We start from the raw sequence: 27,600 nt of genomic DNA on the forward strand, positions 1-27,600 counted from the left end.
AATTAGTCATATGTCAAGTCATTGAGAAACTATTAGTAATAATGTGACAGACTATGATAATACTGTGTGTCTGATCCATTTTTATTCATTTATGTGCGAACTAGTATGTAAATACTAATAATTCATTAAAGTTGTAGGAAAACAATGATTGAAAAACACTAACAACAATGTAACAGACCAAGAACATATTATTTAAAAAAAATCAAGCAATTTTGTGGTTCAAAGAACATAAGTATACATTGTATTTTTTGTAACAGGTTTTGGCAATTCTATTACGTGACATTAATCTACACATTTATGGAGAAAGTAGATAGACTGTTGGTTTATGATCATAACCATGTAAGCTCTCAGCATTGCAGGGAGTTGGGGAGTAGGTGGATTGTAATATTTGGATCTTTCACATGACATGGCCTCAGTTTCATCCATAGGTCATATCTTCATGGGAGTTGCCATTTGGAGTTGAAATTTCATCAAGTCTTTACCATCTTTGTGTAGAATGTCCTTTCACCTTTGTGGCTAGTCTGTATTCCACCCACCTGTTACTTGTTGATGATGGAAATTAAGACGGGGGAGGGAACGGGTAGGCCAGTCCATTTGCGGAATATCCTTCTGTTCCAAGAGCTGCTCCACCTGTGAGTTTGCTGCAGTTGTGCATTGTCATCCATAAAGGTGGATTCAGGTCTGAATCCATGCATGAAAAGATGCATAATGAGTAGTAGGACAGTGTCACAATGTTAATTGGTGAGTGTACTGCATTCAAAGATTTGGAGGCCAGTATCTCCCCACACCATAACATTGCGACCACCAAGCAATTATGTTTGACAATGTTCCTGGATGTATTACATGTTTACATATGAGGGTATGATTAGAATCGCTTTTCCTTGATACTGAATTTGCTTTCATCTGAGGAGGGTGCGTGACTCCACTCATCATTGGTCTAGTCCCTATGCTCTTGACACCATCACAAACGGTGCTGCTGATGTGCAGGTGTTAATGGAACCTGCTGTTTAATGTGGGTCCTTCCTTGAGTGTTGCACAATATAGTACACAGTGGCAGAAGTGATTGTGGTTCGGAACACTCATCATGTGCATGGAAATAGTACTATGAGGAATGTCAGAATCCTGGTCAACACTTGTCATACCATGCCCATTTTCCAGTTTTCGGTGAGTCTTTCCCCCCCCCCCCCCCCCCCCCTGTGAAGTCATCCAGATGTCTCTGTAGCATGTTGTAAAGCAGACCACTATCACTGTCAGAATGCACTGAAACTGCTCGCTTGACCATTCTTTTTCTGTTCCTTTCACTGCCTCATGTTGTGAAGGCAGTCCCTTTACTCGCTACAGTCATGTTGACCTCACTCTCTGTGACATCCAAGTTTCTGTGCAAGACTGAGACTTTTGGCGAGATGGCCCCAACTTTTTCATTTCCAACAAATAGTTAACTTACTTTATCTAGCCAGCCCTTAGGTTTTGCAGAGCAGTGTACTTTCATCAAGAATGAGTACTGTTAACACTGGCATAAATTCTGCAAAAATGACATTGAAACCATGTAAGAAAAAAGAATTGTCCAATATCAGTGCCTACGTTCTTTAGAGATAAAAACAGCTGCTCAGCTAACATTTATAACACTCAGATACAGACTAGTCAGAAACTGCCTATCGTACAGAGAAGATTTTTCCTAAAAGAAGAATCCACCCATGTTAATTCTATATCAGCCACATGAAGTTGGAGAGACCACTAATCCTTACTATATGAGTATAATATAAATGGATAGATTAAAAAAAAAATCTACTCACGAAGCTATGGTAGGGGTGCGCACGCACACGCACACGCACACGCACACGCACACACACACACACACACACACACACACACACACACACACACACACACACACACAAGGACTTAATTTTAACAAGCTTTCAGAGCTAGGGGCTCCTTCTTCTGGCAGAAGAGTTGAAGGGGAAGGAAGGGGGGTGATGGGAAAGGACTGGAGTGACTTAGGAAAATGGGTACAGTTTAGAAAAGTCACCCAGAATCTCAGGGGAGACTTACTGGACGAGATGAGAAGAAAAGACTGATTGTTGGGAGCTGCACTGGACGAGATTTGAAAACATGAGAGCTTAAAGGTGGAGTCTTTACATAACAGTTTTAGAATTCAGGGAATGTTTCACTGTTTTAGTTTTCAGTTATTTTTTTGCAATTTTGAGTTGTAATATGCAGGAATAAAACATAAACCAAAAAGAGAAAAACACCATAATAAAACTTGAGTGTCAAAGAAAATACTTCCCTGTACAACAACAGAACACAGTTTGCAAACAACTGTCTGGCACCAACAGCAAAATGTGTCAAAATCTTTAGGATGAAGACTATGTAATACTTGGCAACAGACTGCTTTAGATGTGTGTGAATCACAACTATCTACATTTCTAATAGGTTGTGTGAAAATATTGTGATTGGTGGTTTGAGAAGTGTTACTTTCAAAGTAAATTTCCTTTTATGCAAGATGAATAATGAAACTTTCTGGCAGATTAAAACTGTGTGCCCAACAGAGACTCGAACTCGGGACCTTTGCCTTTCACGGGCAAGTGCTCTACCATCTGAGCTACCGAAGCACGACTCACGCCCGGTACTCACAGCTTTACTTCTGCCAGTATCCATCACCTACCTTCCAAACTTTACAGAAGCTCTCCTGCGAACCTCGCAGAACTAGCACTCCTGAAAGAAAGGATATTGCGTAGACATGGCTTAGCCACAGCCTGGGGGATGTTTCCAGAATGAGATTTTCACTCTGCAGCGGAGTGTGCGCTGTGAATACCGGGCGTGAGTCGTGCTTCGGTAGCTCAGATGGTAGAGCACTTGCCCTCGAAAGGCAAAGGTCTCGAGTTCGAGTCTCGGTCGGGCACACAGTTTTAAACTGCCAGGAAGTTTCATATCAGCGCACACTCCGCTGCAGAGTGAAAATCTCATTCAAGATGAATAATGTTAAAAGTGAGAATGTGCAGTCATTTTCTTAAATCAGTATGTTAGATTCTCTTTCAAAACTCAACACTTTGAGGAGCAGCCAGCTAGCAAAATTTACGGCCCAAAAGACCAGACCTCTGTTATAATTTAAAATTTTACTGGCACCCATGAACCATGGACCTTGCCGTTGGTGGGGAAGCTTGCGTGCCTCAGCGATACAGATAGCCGTACTGTAGGTGCAACCACAACGGAGGGGTATCTGTTGAGAGGCCAGACAAATGTGTGGTTCCTGAAGAGGGGCAGCAGCTTTTTCAGTAGTTGCAGGGGCAACAGTCTGGATGATTGACTGATCTGGCCTTGTAACAATAACAAAAACAGCCTTGCTGTGCTGGTACTGCGAACGGCTGAAAGCAAGTGGAAACTACAGCCGTATTTTTTCCCGAGGGCATGCAGCTTTACTGTATGATTAAATGATGATGATGGCATCCTCTTAGGTAAAATATTCTAGAGGTGAAATAGTCCCCCATTCGGATCTCCGGGCGGGGACTACTCAAGAGGATGTCGTTATCAGGAGAAAGAAAACTGGCGTTCTACGGATCGGAGCGTGGAATGTCAGATCCCTTAATTGGGCAGGTAGGTTAGAAAATTTAAATAGGGAAATGGATAGGTTAAAGTTAGATACAATGGGAATTAGTGAAGTTCGGTGGCAGGAGGAACAAGACTTCTGGTCAGGTGACTACAGGGTTATTAACACAAAATCAAATAGGGGTAATGCAAGAGTAGGTTTAATAATGAATAGGAAAATAGGAATGCGGGTAAGCTACTACAAACAACATAGTGAGCGCATTATTGTGGCCAAGATAGATACAAAGCCCACACCTACTACAGTAGTACAAGTTTATATGCCAACTAGCTCTGCAGATGAAGAAGAAATTGAAGAAATGTATGATGAAATAAAAGAAATTATTCAGATAGTGAAGGGTGACAAAAATTTAATAGTCATGGGTGACTGGAATTCGGTAGTAGGAAAAGGGAGAGAAGGAAACGTAATAGGTGAATATGGACTGGAGCAAAGAATTGAAAGAGGAAGCCGCCTGGTAGAATTTTGCACAGAGCACAACTTAATCATAGGTAACACTTGGTTCAAGAATCATAAAAGAAGGCTGTATACATGGAAGAAGCCTGGAGATACTGACAGGTTTCAGATAGATTATATAATGATAAGACAGAGATTTAGGAACCAGGTTATAAATAGTAAGACATTTCCAGGGGCAGATGTGGACTCTGACCACAATCTGTTGGTTATGACCTGTAGATTAAAACTGAAGAAACTGCAAAAATGTGGGAATTTAAGGAGATGGGACCTCGATAAACTAAAAGAACCAGAGGTTGTACGGAGTTTCAAGGAGAGCATAAGCGAACAATTGACAGGAATGGGGTAAAGAAATACAGTAGAAGAAGAATGGGTAGCTTTGAGGGATGAAGTAGTGAAGGAAACAGAGGATCAAGTAGGTAAAAAGACGAGGGCTAGTAGAAATCCTCGCGTAACAGAAGAAATATTGATTTTAATTGATGATAGGAGAAAATATAAAAATGCAGTAAATGAAGCAGGCAAAAAGGAATACAAATGTCTCAAAAATGAGATCGACAGGAAGTGCAAAATGGCTAAGCAGGGATGGCTAGAGGACAAATGTAAGGATGTAGAGGCTTATCTCACTAGGGGTAAGATAGATACTGCCTACAGGAAAATCAAAGAGACCTTTGGAGATAAGAGAACCAATTGTATGAACATCAAGAGCTCAAATGGAAACCCAGTTCTAAGCAAAGAAGGGAAAGCAGAAAGGTGGAAGGAGTTTATAGAGGGTCTATACAAGGGCGATGTACTTGAGGACAATATTATGGAAATGGAAGAGGATGTAGATGAAGATGAAATGGGAGATATGATACTGCGTGAAGAGTTTGACAGAGCACTGAAAGACCTGAGTCGAAACAAGGCCCCTGGAGTATACAACATTCCATTGGAACTACTGACTGCCTTGGGAGAGCCAGTCCTGACAAAACTCTACCATCTGGTGAGCAAGATTTATGAAACAGGCGAAATACCCTCAGACTTCAAGAAGAATATAATAATTCCAATCCCAAAGAAAGCAGGTGTTGACAGATGTGAAAATTACCGAACTGTCAGTTTAATAAGTCACAGCTGCAAAATACTAACGCGAGTTCTTTACAGACGAATGGAAAAACTAGTGGAAGCCGACCTCGGGGAAGATCAGTTTTGGATTCTGTAGAAATGTTGGAACACGTGAGGCAATACTGACCCTACGACTTATCTTAGAAGCTAGATCAAGGAAGGGCAAACCTACGTTTCTAGCATTTGTAGACTTAGAGAAAGCTTTTGACAATGTTGACTGGAATACTCTCTTTAAAATTCTGAAGGTGGCAGGGGTAAAATACAGGGAGTGAAAGGCTATTTACAATTTGTACAGAAACCAGATGGCAGTTATGAGAGTCGAGAGACACGAAAGGGAAGCAATGGTTGGGAAGGGAGTGAGACAGGGTTGTAGCCTCTACCCGATGTTATTCAATCTGTATATTGAGCAAGCAGTAAAGGAAACAAAAGAAAAATTCAGAGTAGGTATTAAAATCCTTGGAGAAGAAATGAAAAATTTAAGGTTCGCCGATGACATTGTAATTCTGTCAGAGATAGCAAAGGACTTGGAAGAGCAGTTGAACGGAATGGATAGTGTCTTGAAAGGAGGATATAAGATGACCATCAACAAAAGCAAAATGAGGATAATGGAATGTAGTCAAATTAAGTCAGGTGATGCTGAGGGAATTAGATTAGGAAATGAGACACTTAAAGTAGTAAATGAGTTTTGCTATTTGGGGAGCAAAATAACTGATGATGGTCGATGTAGAGAGGATATAAAATGTAGACTGGCAATGGCAAAGAAAGCGTTTCTGAAGAAGAGAAATTTGTTAACATCGAGTATAGATTTATGTATCAGGAAGTCGTTTCTGAAAGTATTTGTATGGAGTGTAGCCATGTATGGAAGTGAATCATGGATGATAAATAGTTTGGACAAGAAGAGAATAGAAGCTTTCGAAATGTGGTGCTTCAGAAAGATGCTGAAGATTAGATGGGTAGATCACATAACTAATGAGGAGGTATTGAATAGGATTGGGGAGAAGAGAAGTTTGTGGCACAACTTGACCAGAAGAAGGGATCGGTTGGTAGGACATGTTCTGAGGCATCAAGGGATCACCAATTTAGTATTGGAGGGCAGCGTGGAGGGTAAAAATCGTAGAGGGAGACCAAGAGATGACTACACTAAGCAGATTCAGAAGGATGTAGGTTGCAGTAGGTACTGGGAGATGAAGCAGCTTGCACAGGATAGAGTAGCATGGAGAGCTGCATCAAACCAGTTTCAGGACTGAAGACCACAACAACAACAACTGGCACATTCGTGTTTGATAGTCTTAAAGGATAACACATGCAAAAAAAAAAGGTTGATATTATGTGTGAAAGATTACCTTTTCTTGTAGCTTGACTCTGCATGTATTAATTCAAACATTAACTTTCCTTGTTTGTGTGTTGCACTGCGTAATAGTGATGTTGCTATGGACTGACTACATCGTATATCCTATACTCTGTTGTCATTGGGTGGCGAGATAATGTGAAGTGAGCTGTGATTGGCTGACAAAAACATGTTGGTATCTCGATTTCAGTGCTTTAGAAACTTAACATACTATATTTGGTGGACATTATATTTATACTTTCATACTACGAAAATGGAGTGTATCTGTTGCTGCCCACAAAAGATCTTCCCAAAATGACCTCTCTCTCTCTCTCTCTCTCTCTTCCCCCCTCCCCCTCCCCCTCTAGAAAAAATGTGTTTTCAAATGGGAAAATTTCCTTTTAACCAAGAAATCTGGGAATTTTTCCCTTGTCCATGAATACACTCTGTGAGGACATGTAGCTCTGCTGTATTGTTTAAAGATGGTGGCACCCTCTTGGGTAAATTATTCAGGAGATAATATGCCCCCCCCCCCCTCCCTCGTGCAGTCAGATGTACAGACAGGGGCTACTCAAGAGGGCAATGGTATCAGGGAAACTGGAAGAACTGGTCTTCTAGGGGTAATATAAGAGTAGTTCTAATAAGAAAATAAATATGTGGGTGAGCTGGTATGAAGAGCATACTGAACCTATCATGGCCAAGATAGGTCTAACTATGAAGCCAATACCCGCCAAATAAGTAAAGATTATATGTCTACTAGCTGTGAAGACTGAGATTGTTCGTGGAGATGACATTGCTGAAGTGGGGTGGCTTGTGATCCTCAAAGAAAATAGTTGTGCCATAGGTACAACCACTACAGAGGGAAATCTGTGGAGAGACAGACCTAACCCTTGTTTCTTGAAGAGGGGCGGCAGCATTTTCAGTAGCTGCAGGGGCAACAGTTTGAATTATTGACTGATTTCGCCTTGTAACATTAGTGATGACCTCGCCATGCTGTTTCTGTGAATGGCTGAAAGCAAGGGAAATTACCGCTGTGATTTGGTTTTGCTAAGGGCAAGCAGTTCAACTGTGTTGCTTAATGATGATGCATCCTCTGTGATAAAATATTCCAGCAGTAACATAGTCCCCTGTTCAGGTCTGTGGATGGGTCTGCTCAGGATGATGCCATCATCAACCAAAACAAATCTGCCATTCTGATGTTCAGTGTTTGGAATGTTTGACCCATTAAGTAAGTAAGTAAGTAGGTAGTCAGGTAGGTTAGAAAAGTTACAAAGGGAATGAATAGCTAGCTGTTAATACAGCAGGAATTAGTGAAGTGCAGATGCAGAAGGGATAGGTCTGCTGGTTAGGTCAGTACAGGGTACCTTAAAGAAAAGAAAATTGGGGTGATACAGGAGCAGGCCTAATAATAATGAGAAAATAATGGGAGTTACTCTTAATGTCATAGTTAAGACATTATAGTAGCCATTATAGACAGGAAGTGAACACCCAGCCAGAGTAGGAAAAGCTTGTTGGCCAACTTGCATCTCAGTTGAAGAAGCTACTGAAATAATATGATGATGTAAAGAAAATTATTCATGTAGTTAAGGGAGACCAAAGATTGTGATGGGTGACTGGAATTTGGTAACAGAAAGGAAAATATGGATTGGGGGAAAGAAATGAAGGAGAAAGCTACCTGGTAGAATTTTGCATAGTGTAATGTAACCAGGGCCAATGCTTGATTTTTTTTTTTTTTTAAATATCGAGAGAAGGTTACATATGTGGAAGAGTCCTGGTGACACTGGAAGGTTTCAGGTTTATTATATAATGGTTAGACAGAGATTTCATAACCATATTTTAAACTGATGTTCATGTCCAAGGATATACACTAGTAATCAAAAGTACCCGAACACCTGGCTGAAAATGACTTAAACGTTTGTGGCCCCCTCTATCAGTAATGCTGGAATTCAATATGGTGTTGGTCCACCCTTAGCCTTGATGGCAGCTTCCACTCTCGCAGGCATATGTTCAATCAGGTGCTGGAAGGTTTCTTGGGAAATGGCAGCCCATTTTTCACAGAGTGCTGCACTGAGGAGAGGTATTGATGTCTGTCAGTGAGGTCTGGCATGAAGTCGGTGTTTCAAAACACCCCAAAGGTGTTGTATAGGATTCAGGTCAGGACTCTGTGCAGGCCAGTCCATTAACAGGTGTGTTATTGTCGTGTAACCACTCCACCACAGGCCGTGCATTATGAACAGGTACTCGATGTTGTTGAAAGATGCAATCACCATCCCCAAATTGCTCCTCAGCAATGGGAAGCAAGAAGGTGCATAAAACACCAATGTAGGCCTGTGCTGTGATAGTGCCATGCCAAACAAGGAGGAGTGCGAGCCCTCTCCATGAAAAACACGATCACACCATAACACAACAGCCTCCAAATTTTACTCTCGGCACTACACATGCTGGCAGATGACTTTCACCAGGCATTCACCATACCCACATCATGCCATTGGGTTGCCACATTGTGTACCATGATTTGTCACTCCACACAATGTTTTTGCAATGTTTACACTCCTTACACCAAGCATCGTTCAGCATTTACCGACGTGATATTTGGCTTAGGAACAGCTGCTCGACTATGGAATACAAGTTTACTCACCTCCCACTTAACTGTCATAGACTTGCAGTGGATCCTGATGCAGTTTGGGATTCCTGTGTGATGGTGTGGATAGGTGTCTGCCTATTACACATTACGACCCACTTCAACTGTCAGCGGTCTCTGCCAGTCAATAGATGAGGTTGACCTGTACGCTTTTGTGTTGTACATGCCCCTTCAAGTTACCACTTCACTATCACATTAGAAACATTGGACCTAAGGATGTTTAGGAATGTGGGCACAAGGGACACCCAGTCACCTGATCATGTTGGAAGTCAGTGAGTTCCGTGGAGTGCCCCATTCTGCTCTCTCACGATGTTTAATGACTACTGAAGTCGCTGATATGGAGTACCTGGCAGTAGGTGGCAGCACAATGCACCTAATATGAACCAGATACTTTTGATGAGTGTATGTTGACTCTGGCCATAATTTATTGGTTATGAAGCATAGATTAAAACTGATGAAATTGCAAAAAGTTAGGAGAGTGAGGGGATTCAACCTGGATAAATTGAAGGAACCATAGTTTGTTGAATATCAGATGGAGCTTTAGGCGACATTGGACTGGAACAGGAGAAAGAAATACAACAGCAAAATGGTGTGGTATTCACATCAGGAAAAACTGAGATGGTGTTTGTGCGCAGCCAGTCAGGTGGAAACAGTTGAGGGGCAGCACGGCTATACCAAAACTAGTACCCTCAGAGACACCAACCACATCACACAAGATGTCAAGCTCTTTTGGGGTGTTTGTGGGATCATGGGTCCTTTCAGACGGACAGACAAGCTGGAAGGTAGTGCACCATGTATACACCACATTTGGAGGATCAGTTTCTTCAGGATATTGAGAAGAACCCTTGTACAAGCTCCAGGCAAGTGGTGTGCCAACATGATGTAAGCCAAAGTACGATTATGTGTGTCCTGCACAATGATCACCACTATCCCTCTCACCTGCAATGAGTGCAAGGAATATCGGTAGCGGATTTCCTTCTACGACAAGTGAAGCATCCTCCCCCCCCCCCCCCCCCTCCCCATTGGTTTTGCAGCAGACCATCACGATTATGGAATTTCTGCCATCAGTCATCTTTACTGACAAAGCAACTTTTACCAGAACTAGCATAACCAGTCTTCATAATAGTCATCTGTGGGCTGAAGATAAACCTTGAGTACTGAATGCGTCATCTCATCAGCATCAGTTCAGCATCAATGAGTGGGCAAGGTTTCTTGGTGACAATGTACTTGGACCAGTAGTTATTCTACAACACCTTGACAGAGGAATGTACCTGGACTTCATTCAGGATACTCCACCTGGGCCGCTTGAGAATGTGCCTCTGTCACTACGACAGGTTATGTGGCTTCTGCATGATGGAGCATCACCTCACTTCTGCTTTACAGTTCATACCATCATCTTTCGTGGATGTTGGAGAGGACTTAGGGGCCCTATAGCATCACCAGACTTAAACCAATGGATTTTTGCCTCTGGGGACATCTAAAAAGCCTTGGGTGCTGAACTGGTTGCTCATGAGCGGACACTTCAACATCATTTTCACAATGTCTGTGACGCTATTCAGAGGGGAGAGAGAACATGCAAAAAGAGTGCAGCAATCCACGGTGTGACGTGTGAAGGTGTGCAAGGCATCCCATGGAGGCCACTTTGAACATATGTCGTGACATGTATGCAATGCAGCTCTGTACTGTGTTCAGAGACAGTTTGTTGGAATTGCACGCACACCTTCCCTTTCCAGACACAAGTTTGTAAGACTTTTTTCCTCTGTTCCCATTCAGGAATCTGTCTGTGCAGTTTGTTGGTTTTTATTAATGTTCACCCGATATATAAGTAGAACATAATAATTTAAATTCCAAAGATAGCGGTTGCTGACAGGTGAGAATATGACCGAACTGTCAGTTTAATAAGTCTTGGTTGCAAAATACTGACACGAATTCTTCACAGAAAAATGGAAAAACTTGTGGATCTGACCTCGGGGAGGATTGGTTTGGGTTCTGGGGAAATGTAGAAACCCAAAAGACAGTGCTGACCCTATGACCTACCTTAGAAGATTAGATCTACAGATGCTATAATCATAGGTCGGAGAAAGCTTTTAACAATATTAACTGGACTACACTTCGAAATTATGAAGGTAGCAGGGATAAAATATTGGGAGTAAAATGATTTTTACATTTTCTACAGAGACCAGACTATAGTTAAAAGGGCATAATGACATGAAAGGGAATCTGTGGTTGACAAGGAGGTAAAACAGGGTCATATTCTATCCCTAAAGTAATTAACTCTGCACAATGAACAATGAGTGGAGAATGCCAAGAAGAAATTTGGAAAGGGAATTAATGTTTAGAGAGAAGAAATAATTTTAAGGTTTGCCAATGTCATTGTCATATTATCAGAGATAGCAAAGGACTTGGAAAAACAGTTAAATGGAGTGAATAGTATCTTGAAAAGAGATTATAAGATGAACATCAACCCCCGTGTGAGTTCGGGGGTAAGAATAGGCCCACGGTATTCCTGCCTGTCGTAAGAGGCGACTAAAAGGAGTCTCAAACGTTTTGGCCTTGTGAGATGGTCCCCTAACGGGTTTGACGTCCATCCTTCTAAATTTTCCGAAGAGCGAGCCGATTGGGGAAGGGCGCCTTACAAGGAGCGATGTGTCCATCATGCATTACCATCTCTAGCCAGGTTTGTCGTCATCGCTTAGCAGTCCCGCTCACCTACCATCTCTTGGGTGTGGATTTGTTCTTGGGTGCAGTTTATTGCAGTCTGCTATGCTGTGTCGCTTTATGCGCCAATGACGATATTGGACTACATCACCTGAAATCCAGCACGGTAGCCAGTCCGTTGTGGTGGGGCCGCCATGTACCCTGTTGGTTGTAGCCCCCTGACTACACAGGGATCGCTCTGCTGATGCCAGCGCCGTTAACTCCCCACGTATGCCAAGGAGTAGGTGCCTATCTCCTTGGGGCATTGGGACTCCCAGCAATGGCCATCCTGCCAGGTGGTCGTTGCTGAGGCTGGGTGGCGCCCGTGGGGAGGGCCCTTGGTCGGAGTAGGTGGCATCAGGGCGGATGACCCGCAATGAAGTGTGGTACATCATCTCTTGCTGGCGGCCAGCCGCCAGCAGTCTCTAAGCGTTCCAGGGTTCAATACAACGCAACTACATATGACCCCAAATCGTTCCCCTCCCTGGCTACACCATGGGAGGAACGAAAGACTAAGGATGCCAGCGAACCTTACTCGCCCCGCTACCTGGTGTGTACGAGAGCTGATGGTGAATCCTTTACATCCATGAAGCCACAGTTCTTCGTCGAGCACTTAGAGGACAAGTTCGGGGAGGTGGAGGGCTTGTCCAAAATGCGCTCGGGCTCGGTTTTGATCAAATCGGCGTCCTCCGCCCAGTCCCGCCGGTTACTCGATTGTAACAAGCTGGGGGATGTTCCGGTTACAATCACGCCCTATAAGAGTCTTAATATGGTCCAGGGCATAATATTCCATCGGGACCTTCTATTGCAGTCCGATGACGAGCTTCGCGCCAATTTAGAGCGGCGAGGTGTTCACTTCGTCTGGCGCGTACATCGTGGTCCAAGGGATAAGCAGGTTGCCACCGGTGCCTTCATCTTGGCCTTCGAGGGTGATACTTTACCTGAGAAGGTCAGGGTGATGGTCTATCGTTGTGACGTCAAGCCATATATCCCTCCCCCGATGCGGTGCTTTAAGTGCTGGAAGTTCGGGCATATGTCTTCCCGCTGTACTTCCAGCCTCACATGTCGAGATTGTGGACGCCCATCACATCCCAATACTCCATGTGCTCCACCTCCCATCTGTGTAAACTGCGGAGAGCACCACTCGCCTTGCTCGCCGGACTGCAGGATCTTCCAGAAAGAGGGCAAAATCATGGAGTATAAGACCCTGGACCGCCTAACATACACTGAGGCCAGGCAGAAGTTCGAACGCCTCCATCCTGTTCGAATGACTGCCTCTTACGCCGCGGCTACTACTGTTATGGCCCCATTAGCTCTCCCTCAGACTGCCACCTCTCAGAGGAGGAATGCTACACCTGCCCCCTTGATGGTGGGGGGCACTTCACTCCCTGCTGCTCCTGCACTACCTGCCTCAGGAGCAGCAACCCTCCAACCATCAGGGACATCAGTCCCCACTTCTAAGCTGGGGAAGCCTCAAACTTCCCCGGATCGAATAGCACGGAAAGGGTCCCTTGGGTCCCTTCCTTCCCAGGTTTCCGCCTCTGGGAAGGGTGACGTCAGCCAATGGAAGAAAAGCAGACCAGCGGCTGGTCGCAGGGCTTCCCGCTCCTCCTCTGTCCCGGAGACTGACTCGCTGGAGGCCTCCCAGCCAATGAAACCCAAGGACCAGAGAGACAAGACGAAGAAGAAGACCTCTAAGGCCAAGGAACACGCGGTGGCATCCACCCCACTGCTCCCTACAGGCTCTGCGTCCGAGGATAAGGTGGAGATCCGGGCGTCCGCTGAGGACATGGATCTCGCCGGACCCTCAGACACCATGGAAGCAGATTGTACTGGTCCTCCATTGGTGGAAGCAGGTGACCCAGTGGCGTGATCTGCCTCCTCGGCCCCTTCACGCCTTTTCTGGACATGGACAAAGCGATACTCCAGTGGAACTGCAGCGCTTTTTTCCACCACCTTGCTGAGCTTCGCCAACTCATCAGCAGTCACCCTTTCCTCTGCATTGCCCTACAGGAAACTTGGTTTCCGGCAATGCGGACCCCTGCCCTACGTGGGTATCGGGGTTATTACAAGAACCGGGCAGCTTATGAGAGGGTATCTGGTGGAGTCTGCGTCTACATCCTTAACTCTGTCTACAGCGAATGTGTACCTCTTCACACACCTTTAGAGGCTGTCGCTGTAAGGATGTGGACGCCTCAGCCTATTACTGTCTGCAGTTTGTATCTTCCGTCAGATGGTGATGTCTCGCGTCATGTGTTGGCTGCATTGATAGCACAACTGCCTCCTCCTTTTGTGTTACTGGGCGACCTTAACGCCCATAACCCCCTGTGGGGTAGCGTGGCCGGGGTAGAGATGTCGACTCTTCTCTCGCAGCTTGACCTCTGCCTCTTAAACACGGGAGAGCCGACACATTTCAGCGTAGTCCATGGCACATTTTCGGCCATCGACCTTTCTATCTGCAGCCCCGGACTTTCACCATCCATCCACTGGAGTGTCCATGACGACTCATGTGGTAGTGACCATTTCCCCATCTTTCTGTCACTACCACAGCGTCACTCTTCTGAACGCCCCTCCAGATGGGCTCTGAATAAGGCTCATTGGGGCTTGTTCTCCTCTCTCGCCACTATCGCACCTCCTTCCCATGACACCGTTGATGCGGTGGTTCAGTCGGTCACCACCGGCATCGTTTCTGCTGCGGCATCTGCGATTCCCTGTTCATCCGGGTCCCCTCGGCGGAGGACTGTGCCTTGGTGGGCGCCCGAGATCGCAGAGGCGATTAGAGATCGCCGGCGGGCTCTTCAACACCATAAGCGGCACCCGTTCTTGGAGAACCTCATTGTTTTTAAACAGCTCCTCTCTGTGAATTGCCAGCGACGCCTCCTAGATGTTTTCAACCGCATCTGGGTTGAGGGTGTGTTCCCGTCTCAATGGCGAGAAAGCATCGTCCTCCCCGTGTTGAAACCTGGCAAGAACCCGCTGGAGGTGGACAGCTACCGCCCCATAAGCCTCACCAACGTTCTTTGCAAGTTGCTAGAACGTATGGTGAGCCGGAGGTTGAGTTGGCTCCTCGAATCTCGAGGCCTTCTGGCTCCGTCTCAGGGTGGGTTCTGTAAAGGCCGCTCTGCCGTCGATAATCTGGTCTCCCTAGAGTCTGCCGTCCGTACAGCCTTTGCACGCCGCCAACATCTGGTTGCCGTCTTCTTCGACATGCGGAAGGCGTACTATACGACTTGGCGATATCACATCCTGGCCACACTTCATGGGTGGGGTCTTAGGGGCCCGCTCCAGATTTTTATTCAGAATTTTCTGTTGTCTCGTTCCTTTCGCGTGCAAGTTGCTGCGTCCCATAGTTCCTCCCGGGTCCAGGAGAACGGGGTCCCGCAGGGGTCTGTCCTCAGTGTCTCCCTGTTTTTAATTGCGATCAATGGGCTCGCTGAGGCGGTGGGATCGTCCGTCGCAGCTTCGTTGTATGCAGACGACTTCTGCCTCTACTACAGCTCCGCTGGCATTGCAGTTGCTGAGCGCCAGCTGCAGGGCGCTATCCGCAAGGCGCAGTCGTGGGCTGTAGCGCACGGCTTCCAGTTTTCGGCCGCTAAGACCTGCGTTATGCATTTCTGCCGGCGTCGCACGGTTCACCCTGAGCCACGCCTTTACCTTGACGGTGAACCTCTTGCTGTGGTAGAGACGCATCGGTTCTTGGGACTGGTATTTGATGCCCGGTTGACTTGGCTGCCTCATATTAGGCAGCTTAAACAAACATGCTGGCGGCATTTAAACGCTCTCCGTTGCCTTAGACACACCGGATGGGGTGCCGATCGGTCCACCCTTCTCCGGCTGTATCAAGCGCTGATCCAGTCCCGCCTTGATTATGGGTGTGTGGCTTATGGTTCGGCATCGCCATCAGCATTGCAATTGCTGGATCCCATCCATCACTGCGGGATCCGACTCACCACAGGAGCATTTCGGACAAGCCCTGTTGACAGCTTACTTGTGGAGGCTGGTGTTCCTCCATTGCGGATCCGGCGCGACCGACTTCTGGCCGCTTATGCTGCCCACGTTTGTAGCTTGCCAGGGCATCCCAACTACCGTCTCCTGTTCCCGCACTCGGTCGTCCATCTTTCAGACAGGTGGCCCCGGTCAGGGTGTACGATCGCGGTTCGCATCCGGGCTCTACTGTGTGGGATTGAGTTTTTTCCTCTCCCGCCTGTTTTCCGGGCCAATCTTCGTCTGCCCCCTTGGTGTGTGCGCCAACCATGCATTCGGCTGGATTTGGCACAGGGTCCGAAAGACTCGGTCCCTCCTCCGGCCCTCCGCCGCCGCTTTGTTTCTCTCCTTGCCGAGTTTCCCGGATCTGCCGTGGCCTATACCGACGGTTCGATGGTCTCTGGTCGCACTGGTTACGCTCTTACTCTAGAGGATCATTGTGAGCAACGGTCGCTGGCACCCGGGAACAGTGTATACACTGCCGAGTTGGTTGCCATCTATCGTGCCCTAGAGTATATCCGCTCCCGCTCAGGTGAGTCCTTTGTCATCTGTAGTGACTCCCTGAGTGGTTTACGAGCTCTTGACCAGTGCTTTCCTCGTTCCCGTCTGGTGATGCCCATCCACGAGTCGCTCCATGCTCTTGCCCGTTGCGGCCGCTCCGTGGTCTTTGTTTGGACCCCAGGTCATGTCGGCATCCCGGGCAATGAGCGGGTTGACACACTGGCTAAACAGGCAGTGAGTTCACCGGCTCTGGAACTCGGCCTTATGGAGTGTGATCTCCTGTCGCTTTTGCGCCAGAAAGTGCTTGGTGCCTGGGGTGACGAGTGGCGCACCCAGCCCACGCCCAACAAACTTCGGGCGGTGAAGGAGACGACCGGTGTGTGGCGCTCCTCCCTGCGGGCCTCTCGGAAGGACTCTGTCATCCTCTGCCGGCTGCGCGTTGGCCACACGTGGCTGACGCACGGCCATTTGTTGCGCCGGGAGGACCCACCGCTATGTCGCTGAGGGGCAGCTCTGACGGTGGTCCACATTTTGGTGGACTGCCCGCTTTTAACAGGACTCAGGCAGACGTTTGCGCTACCTGATACCCTCCCTGCCCTTTTATGTGATGACGTTTCTATGGCGGACCTCGTGTTGAGTTTTATTCGGGCAGGGGGTTTTTATCGTATGATATGAGTGTTTGTCCTTTTATTTCCTGTATTGACTTGGGACTTTGGCCTGTGGTTTTAAACTGTGGGTTTTAATGTCATTTGGTGGTTGGCTTTTCCTTATTTTCATGGTCGGCCAACCAACTTCACACTCGGTGTGATTTTAGTTCCGTTTGTCTGGTCTTTGTCTGTCTTTCTTGTATTGTGTCGTCCCTTGTCTCAGTTCTCCGTTTTTAACGACTGACAGTTTTTATTTCGTGTGATTTTATCGTGGAACAAGGGACCGATGACCTTAGCAGTCTGGTCCCTTCAATCCCACACCCAACCAACCAATGAACATCAACAAAGGAAAAAATCAGGGTGGTGGAATGTAGAAGAAGCTGGGGAATTAGATTAGAAAATGAGACACTAAATGTAGTATGAGAGTTAAGCTATTTAGGCAGCAGAATAACTGATGATTCTCAAAGTGGTAGTCCACTGCCCACCGAACCTACATAATATCCTAGTCTATCCCTACACAACCCCTGCTCCTAACCCTCTTGTTTCTTTGCTTATATCCCCGTAATAGGCCTAGATGCAAGACCACCTGTCCCATATTCAGTGGTGGCCTACCATGAAAGACAGGTTACCTGTGAAACCATAGATGTGATCTACAAGCTAAGCTGCAACCACTGTGCTGCATCCTATGTGGGCATGAAAATAAAAAAGTAGTCTGTCCACATGAATGGCCATCATCAAACTGTGACTAAGATGCAGCTGGACCACCCCACTGCTGAGCACGCCCCTCAACACGACATCCTTCATTTCTATGACTGTTTACAGCCTGTGCCGTCTGGATCCTTCCCACCAATACCAGCTTTTCCGAATTGAGCAGGTGGGAGCTCTCCCTCCAGTATATCCTACATTCCCGTAACGCTCCTGGCCTTGACCTTCATTATCCATTGTTCTTAGCCATCTAGCCCCTTCCCTGTTCCCATTCCAGCACTACAAAGCCCTGTATCCAACAACATTCAACCAATGCACCCTCAGTCTTTTTACTTCTCTCCTTTTCCACTACTGGCACCCCTGTCCTTAGTCTAATTTCCATTGTTTCTGTTGCACTTAGCTGCTCTATGCTCTCTCAACCTTGTCCCTATACACTTCCACAAACAGCACTTTACCATCCCCTACCCCTACCCTGTTATCCCTCCCCACCCCAGTGTTCTCCTTACTGCCGCCACCAGGTTGCCTTGTGTGTGTGAGAGGGAGAGAATGTTGTCTAATTTTGAAGATGAGCTTGTTGGCCGAAAGCTCACTTCCCGACATTATTTTTGTTGTGCCTATCTGTGGCTCTGCATCTCTGCTATATGATGAGTAGCAACTATCCTTTTTGTAACATTGTACATTCCATGCTGGATTTTACATAGTTTGATGATGGCTGAAGGAGAGACGTTATAAAAGACAGACTGGCAGTAACAAGAAAAGAGTATCTGAAAGAAAAGAGTAATTTGTTAACATCTAACATCAATTTAAAGTTTAGGAAGACTTTTCTGGAGGTATTTGTAGAGAGTGTAGCCTTACCTGGAAGGGAAATGTGTACAATTTGCAGTTCAGACAAGAAGAGAATTGGAACATTTTCTAATGTTATGCTGCAAAAGAAATTTAAGATCTGATAGGTAGATTGAACGACGTACGAGATGGTATTGAATCTAAGTGGAATAAGGAATTTTGTGGCACAACTTGACTAAAAGGAGAGACTGATTGATCACCACATTTCCTAAGGCATCAAGGAATTGTTGGTTTGGTAATGAAGGAAGTGGAGGACATCTGTAAAGGGAGAGCAAAACTCAAATACAGTAAGCAGGTGAAAATTGATGTAGGTTGCAGTAGATAGGCAAAGATGGAAAGGCTTGCACAAGATACAATAACTTGGAGAGCTGCTTCAAGCCAGTCTTCAGACTGAAGACAACAAGGGAGACAAAAATTAATTGCAGTGGGAACTGTAATTCCAAAGTAGAAAAGGGGATAGAAGATGAACATAAATGGTGAGGGGGGGGGGGGGGGGGCATGGAAAGGGAAACTGCCTGGTGGAATTTTGTACAGAACCCAATTAAATGGTTGCTAACTCTTGATTTAATAATCATGAAAGAAAGTAGTATAAAGTTTTATCAGTACTCAGACAGCATAAGATTGGAGTTAAAACTTGAGATTTTGAAGGTTATCCCATCAGTTTCATCAGCTGGGAGCAAAGTCTGCTTCCTTTATAGTGCTGTCAAAACTTCTGTTTAGCCAGGTCATGTTACTTGATATTTACTTCCATTGGTGATGTCACCTGGCAGGTGGGATTTGCATGCACAAAAGCTGTAAACTGGTAATGCAGCAGTGGTCTGCTCTGCATAATGTTGCCACTTTCTAGAAACTACTCTGACATCAAAGGCTGTCTTTCACTAGATGCATCAAATCCTCAGTTTTGTGCGGAGGTTAGACATTTGGTCTAATACCACATTTACGTAGCATGCACCCAATTTTGCTTGAGCTAGCTCTGAGGAATGTAAGGAATGCTCTGCGTATGTCTTCTTCTGTTGGCTGGATTGGTTTGTACATACTGTCTTCAGACTCTCTTTAATATGTGAAGTGATGTATTCATTGACACCTTTTATGAGACTTCATGATGTTCGGAATGCTTAATTTGAATTGTTGTATTTCTTGATGAAACTGTTTGCGGATTAATGACATCTGAACATGGCAATCAAGTGCTGAAACCGGTAATGTGAGTGTTGTAATTTTTAAGTGAGCTTGGACATAATTATATATGAAACCATCAGATTTTAAAAAAAAAAAAAAAAACCTTGAGACATTACTACTGAAATGAAACTGTAGCAGCCAATTAAGTTTTTCAGTCCATGAACAAGATATTAGACACCTCTTCTTAATAGCAATTTTTCTTGATTGTTTCAGGATGAATGTTTTAATAATTAATATATCAGAGGGAAATGATCTGTGAATGTGAAACAATATTCCACTAATAATTAACCACAAGCAATTACAAACCAGAAATATGGTTAAAAATTGTGAAAGGCATTAATTTATCTCGTAGATAGAACAAAATTACTTTAATGCTAAGATAGATAAAGATCATGGCGGTTATATGTAATGTAGTGAAACAATGATGCAGAATACAGTCACTATCAAACTGGTTATTCGCAAGTAGATCAGTTGAATGCACAAGAGGATGTACCGAGAAATCAGTTTTTGTCAAATGTGATCAACTAGAAGTACTTAGAGCATTTGTAGTTGTGAAATTAAAATTTCATCTTTCAGAAAGAAAAATGCGTACAGAGAAGATCCTAAAACCATCTAAATATTAATGCTTTCACCATGTGACTTATCTTATTGCATTCTGAAAACTCTGTTGCAACTTCTGCTCTGTAGCAATAATCAAGTGATGCATTTTTGTCCTTCCAAAATTTGTTGCATCTCACAGTAAATGTCAAAAGCAGCGTGTTCAATGTCAAATATACTTACAGGGATAATCATTTTTAGCATCTAGAAATGACTGTGTGTGTGGGGGGGGGCTCGCGTTTTTGAGACAGACAAAAGTATTTAATCCAACAGCTGATAATATCCAGCAGTCTTTTTTAATGCATATGCCACATGCCACTCAGTGCCTTATCTATGTGACGAGCAGGCACTCCATCCATTTCTTATTGTTGATACACAAACTTACCTTAGATGCTCATGGTTTCACCTTAAGTTTTTGTGGAAACACAATACAAGACATTCATTTAAACTGAGTGTCACTGTCATATGATGCGGTGTATATCTAAATGTAACAACATCTTTGCAGATGTTCTGGAATGTTCTTGTAATGTAATTGCACTTCAACATCTAATGTAGTTGTCATATTTTTCAGCTGGAGCAATTACAGTTAGAACACTTAATACATGGGCTTGAAAATGAAAGTGAACCAGATGATAAGCATTATGATTCAGATGAAAACTTATCTGATATGGAGACTGGCCAGCAAAAAGACATTTATGAGGGTCTTGATTTGAATGACCCGTTCTGTGTTAATCTGCAGCCAGTTGAGTGGGATCTGACTCCTGTAACTGGTGGGTATATCAGCAGACGTTACTAAAACAGATCCAAATACCATTATCATCGTCTCAACCAATCTGTTGTCTTTCGAAGAAGCTGTTACGAAGAAAAGCCACTGTTTATAGACCACAGTGTATAAAATAAACATTATAAATTTCGCTGTACCTATCTCAGTGTAGTAGTGCATCAGTCAGATCTATGCTTTTATCAGTAATGACACATCTGTTTATTCTGGAATCGCTATTAGGAAAAATCAAACTATGGAACATCCAGGTTTCAATATCAATAATGTTATTGAAAGGATGGATTGCTCCTCATCCTAAGGTGAAATATTGAGTTGCAGATAGGCACAACAAAAAGTGTTACACATTGAGCTTTTGGTCAGTCTTCTTCAGAAAAGAAATGAAAATTCACACAAGCAGGGATACCTCACGAGCACATGACCAATATCTCTGGCCAGAATGCAGTGATGTCACATCAAAAGGAAGTAGCTATCTGGAATGATTCAGGGAAGGAGGAGGGATAGCAGGATATGGGTGGAAGGGAAAGGAGTAGAAGAGTCAGCACTGCCTGGACAAGGCTGTCAGAACAGTTCCTCCACTGTTTTTTCTTTCTTTCTTTATTCGTTCTCCATCTCCTATCCTTCCTCTACTGCAGTGTTTGAGATTCCTCTTCATTTATCCTTCCTCCCTGTGCACTTCTGAAAGCTGGGCCACACGTCTGACACGTAATAGGTAACTAGGTAATGCATAATTCCCAGCCTCAGTTTGACAGTTAGGGTTCACCTGTCCCTCTGGTACAGGTCGGGTCTAGCGAAGGGTAATTGCCTGAGGTGTTCCTTTCCCAAATTACCAATTGGTCCCTCTGTCAGTAATTCAGCAGCTGTGGCCTGAAGTTTAAGCACTCACCCAAGGCGGGTGAGCTGAGCCCCCCCCCCCCCCCCCCCCCTTGCTGGAAGAAGCACGCTGGTGGAGAAGTGTTACAGCAGTCCACAGGTGATGAAAAAGGTTGATGCATCCTTCATGCCTCAACACATTCTTTTTCTCAAGTTCGTCAGAGCAGTGCTTCCTTCGAAGATCAAAGCAGCCTGTGAAGCCATCATGGTCCGACAATACATTCCATTCCAAACCCTATGCATTGCTACCAATGTCAGCATTACTACCACACTTGGATGTCCTGTCAAAATCCAACCAAATGTGCTACTTGTGGTAGGGACGCTCACAAGGACAGTTGCCCACCTCCTTCTCCCTGCAGCATCAGTTGCAATGGTGACCATGCAACCTTCTCCCGAGAATGTCCTTTGTATCTCCTTGGTATCTTAATGAGTGAGCTATCCAGGTGAAGGAAAGAGTGCCTTACCCTGTTGCTCGCAAGTGTTGGCTAGTCAGAAGGCCTGTCCTTTACCATCTGGCACTTGGTACCATTCTCGCTACATCTTGATCCATGAAGGACATGGTCATACAGACTTGCAACATCAAATTCAGCTCCGTGGTTGCATAATCACCCAGTGTTATGGTAGTATACCCATCTCCTCCTCCTCCTCCTCCTCCTCCTCCTCCTCCTCCTCCTCCTCTCCTGCATCTGTGCACCAAGCCACCAAATTATCTGCTACATAACAAGCAGGCTGGAAAGGATGAAAGGAACACTCCTGCAAAGACTGTTTATGTCCCTCCAGCCAGCAAACACCTCAGTCTTCACCTGCCAACTGCAAAGGCTCCAAGAAACCAAACAAAGGCAAATGATCTCCTCCTCCTCCCCCATGATACCCTTGCCAGCCAAACTCCACTTCTCTGCTGCGCACTGCCAATCATTTCTGTGCCCTAAAATCACACTGGAAGACCCAGTGTGAATGCCAAAGCCTTTGTAGATCTCGTGGAGCAGGATCTTCCAGCCTCTGCGGTCTGTGGCAGAGTGTCTTCGAAGGCTGACGCTTGGGAGCTACCGAAGTGACTACGCTTCTTTTTCTCCCTCCTCCCCTTTCCCTTCATGACTCTCCTCCTATGGAATGTTTGCGGCATTAGATCCAACAAGGGGGAACTGCAGTTGCTCTTGGAATTGCAGTGTCCACTGGTTTTCTGCCTTCAGGCAACAAAATTGCGTCCTTGCAATCGCTTTCCCCCAAAGACAGCATTCCATCTCATAGGAGTCATGCTGCTCATCCAGGTTGACATTCATAGTGAAACCATCTCACTGTACATCCGGATGCAAGTTGTTGCAGTCCGCATTGCGTTACTCGTTTCACCTTCTCTTTTTGTACCGTCTACATCCGTCTGTCATTCAGTGTCACTAGGGCTACTTTCTCCAGCTTATTGGGTAACTCCCTCACCTCTTTTTTGCTGTTTGGTGACTTCAGTGTGCACCATCCATTTTGGGACTCTCCCAGAACCTGTCAAGAGGGCCCTCTTGGCCAACCTTCTCAATCGACTCATCCTCGTCTGCCTTAATACTGGAGCACCCACATTCCTTTCACACTCCATGTACACCTACACCCATTTGGACATTTTGTTCTGCACTGCCGAGCTTGCCCGTCATCTTGAATGGTCCATTCTCTCCGACACGTACTCAAGCAACCACTTCCTCTGTGCTATCTGTTTGCTGTCTCCTACCCCACCTACGTGCAAATTCAGTTGGCATGTTTCTAAGGCCAAATGGAGGCTTTACACCTCCCTGGCAACCTACGATGAACATTATTTTCACAGTTGTGAAGACCACGTACAGTACCTTATAAACATTATCCTTACTACCGCAGAATTTTCCATTCGTCACACTTCATGTTTACTGCACTATGCCCTGACATACTGAGGCATGCCCAGAGACATGCTCTCCATGTTTTTAACGCTCACCCTATGATAGTGAACTGCATTTGTTATAAGCACTTGCATGCACAATGTCATCATATTCTTCAGGATATCAAAGAAGCTAACTGAATTTCATTTATTAGTTCTTTTAACAGTCCCACTCTCTTCCATAGTGTGGGCGAATGTCAGGTGTCTCCCTTGGACCAAGGTCCATTCCCCAATTTCTGGCCTGGCTGTAGCAGGTGATGTCATAGGGAACCCTATTGCTATCCCCAACACCTTGGGGCACTATTTTGCAGAGATTTTGAGCTCTGCCTACTATCACCCTGTCTTCCTCCATCGGAAACGAGTGGAGGAAGCTCTGGGGATACCCTTCAACTTACAGAATCGTGAATGCTACAATGCCGCCTTTACTATGCAGGAGCTTGATCACACTCTCACTTCCTCCTGATCTTCCACCCCAGGGCTGGATGATGTTAACATTTAGGTGTTGCAGCACATTTCTGTTGCAGGCAAGCACTTTTCTGCTTCATTCATACAATTGCATCTGGGCAGATGGCACGTTTCCCAGATGCTGGCATAGAGCCACTGTCATGCCTATATCCAAGCCCAATAAGGATAAACACTTTCTTGCTAGCTGCTGCCCAATTTGTCACCAGTTGTGTTACCAAGGTGATGGAACATAAGATTCGTGCTCGGCTGGTATGGTGGCTTGAGTCTCACAATCTGCTAACCACTGCACAATGTGGATTTTGAGTGTGCTGTTCTGCAGTTGACCATCTCGTCACTTTGTCAACTCATGTCATGAATGGCTTTCTGTGGAATTACCAGACTGTGGCTGTGTTTTTGATTTGGAGAAAGCCTATGAAACGTTCTGAAGGACTGATATCCTCCATACTCTCTACACATGGGGCTTCTGAGGCCGCCTGCTTCATTTCCTTCAGGAATAAGTAGTTTGCAAGGTATATGTGGGTTCTGCCTTGTCTGATACCTTCATCCAGGAAATCTGTGTGCCTCAGGGTGCCATAATGAGTGTCACCCTCTTTATCGCCATTAACACAATATTGTGGCGTCTCCCACCAGGCATCTCCATTTTCCTTTTCATTGACGATTTTGCACTCTATTGCAGTTCTTCGCTGATCTGTCTCCTTGAGCAGCATCTTCAATGACGTCTTGATTGTCTTTACTGTGGAGCATCAACAGTGGCTTTCACTTTTCCACAGACAAAACCATTTGTACGAAGTTCTTGTGGCACAATGGGTTTCTTCCACTGTGTTTACATCTTAAGCCTGTTGCTCTTCTGCCTGTTGAAACTACAAATTCCTGGGGCTCAGGCTCAGTTAGAAACTTGCTTTGTCCTCCATGTGTCTAGCCTGGCCAGCCATTGTACACAGTCCCTCAGTGTCCTATGTGTCCTCAATGGTGCTTCCTGGGGAGTGGATCGGACCACCCTCCTTGGTTTGTACTGATCCCTTGTCGATTTGAAACTAGATTATGGATGTTTCGTTTATACATTTGCATGTCCGTGACATCCATTTGGCTACTGGCACCTTTTACACTCGACTGGTTGAGAGTCTCTATGCAGAAGCTGCTGTGCTAATGCTGCCATACTACTGTGATGTTCTCCTCAGCGGATATGCCTGTCATTTGTCTGCCAAGCCTGGTCACCCATCCTATGCTGCCTCCAATGACTCCTTTGACTGCCAGTATGGGGTGTGTACCTCTTCTGCTACATCCTGGAGTTTGCTTTGTTACTGCACTGGCAGCTTAAGTTCACACTACCTGCCACTTTCCCAATGTGTGTGAACCGTGCACCGCCTTGGCTTTGTGCAGAGGCCCATGTTCACCTTGGACCCTTTGTAGCTGGTGCTCGGGGATGTGTGAGGATATGGCATGGCAAATATATTTGTGGACTAGGTTTCTGGGGATAGTGCCTACCTGTGAAGGACTTTGTGAGACTTTCAGCATACTGGCATACTGGGCAAGGTAGTTCTTGTCATTGCAGCCATGCTGTCCCCAGGTGGCCATGCTGTATGAGAGGAATTTTTTTGGTGTTGGAGGAGATGGCAGCTGTCGAAATGCAGGTACTGTTAGTGGGTTTAATGTGGACATATATGGGAATAGATCCATCAGAGAAAAGGTTGTCTGTGTCCAGAAAGGTGACATGCTGGATTGAGGAAGACCAGGTGAAGCAGATTAGAGAGAAGGTGTTAAGATTGTGAAGGAATGAAGATAAGGTGTCTGGGCCCTGAACCAGTCCAATGGTTTCGGTTTTGGGAGGCTAGGAAGATTTCCTCTAGGTGGCCTGTAAATGGGTTGACGTAGGAGGGTGTCGTGATTGTTCATGGTTGTGCCTCAGTTCCATTGCTTTCTGGCCAGAGATAATGGTCATGTGTGCTTACTTGTGAGAATAATTTTTCTGAAAAAAGCTTTAGCTGAAAGCTCAAAGTGTGATACTAATTTCATTTTGCCTGTCAGCAACTCCTGTCAATACCGTAAGTAGCAATCTACCCTTCTCGTAATATTCTTGATATTCTGAAACTGGCGATTTTATAATATTAGATTAAATATTTGTATAGGGTGCAAGGGTATCTTTTTGTTGTCTGTAGCAGTTTTCCACAGTGAATGTCCTGCCATATTTTCTTGTTCATTCATTCTCACTACTGGTTGTAACACACTGAGTGAAAGCTAATCCAAAAAATTTGATGATCACAATTGTTGCAAGAGAGAAAGTACAAACAGAAGTATTAACTGTCTCACATAACATACATGCAGTTTAAATTTGTATGAATTTATTTGTAGCCCTAACAAACTTATAAAACAGTTACAGATGAAGCAGTAAATGTTGATGCAGATGCCAATACGAGGGACCTGCTCCAACTCTGATGCGATGTGTTTGAAAGGCTATACTGAGACAACTGAAGGAAAGGAATGTCAGAAATTTTCTGATGCACATGCTCTGAAGAACTGTCAGGTTTCTGTATAGAGTGACTGTAGCTGACCACATTCAGTGCAAAATAATTTCCAAAGATAAACACATTATTTAAAGTTAAGTTTTTCTAAATTTGTATTGTACTTTATTGTATTGTATTGTTCATTAAAGAAATAAATGAAGTTAAATGCATATACTGAAAGGCTGGTTTCAATGGGACTTTCTTGATCATTCTGCTTACTACTGATGTAAGTCATTCTGCTAGATTCCTCTCCCTAAATAAGTTGAGTTCAACAATCAGAAATACTAAACTGGAGTTATTCTGATGACAAGAATTACTAGTTCAAGTCATGGATGAGTTATTGCAAAACCAAATGAATACATTTCACCCGAAATATTCCATACAAGGATGAGTAACTTCATTTCCATATACCTTGGAAAGATGTGGTATTAAGTCATGAAACACATTAATCAGGGCCCCATCCCCTCCTCTTCTTAACTCGAGGTGTTGTAGGGGTTATTTCTGTATGGGAGAACTATATAACTGATTGTGCAATGCAGCTGTGGCTGAAAGGTAGTAGTTAAGGGACCGATTGGCACATCGGATGGCAGGCATGAGGTATGTTGATATTTTGCAAGACACCACTCATAGGCTAGAAAGCACAACCCGGCAGGCACAGTATACAACTGGGAAGTAATCAGGGCAGCACAAGGCACCAGCATACTGTGAAGAACACATATTGCAGTTAAAACAGTACCAAGTGACCTGTGTAGGGACCAAAGTGGGCTGAGGAAAGCTGATGATGTAATTAACAAATAGCACTACACTCGTTCCCTCCAAAGG

General features: G+C 45.0%; 1 protein-coding gene across 1 annotated transcript in view; it reads left to right on the top strand.

Annotated features, from left to right (window-relative positions):
- LOC126365690 (uncharacterized) overlaps positions 1-26,958 on the top strand; it is a 28,091-nt gene extending 1,133 nt beyond the window's left edge. Inside the window, exons 2-3 of the mRNA XM_050008167.1 lie at positions 20,842-21,040; positions 26,649-26,958. Of these exons, the coding sequence (XP_049864124.1) occupies positions 20,842-21,040; positions 26,649-26,710 (261 nt within the window). The 3' untranslated portion in view covers positions 26,711-26,958. The remainder of the gene's footprint in view (positions 1-20,841; positions 21,041-26,648) is intronic.
- Positions 26,959-27,600: the final 642 nt, after the last annotated feature.

This window comes from Schistocerca gregaria, chromosome 1, assembly GCF_023897955.1.
Source record: "Schistocerca gregaria isolate iqSchGreg1 chromosome 1, iqSchGreg1.2, whole genome shotgun sequence".
NCBI classification, from domain to species: Eukaryota; Metazoa; Arthropoda; class Insecta; order Orthoptera; family Acrididae; genus Schistocerca; species Schistocerca gregaria.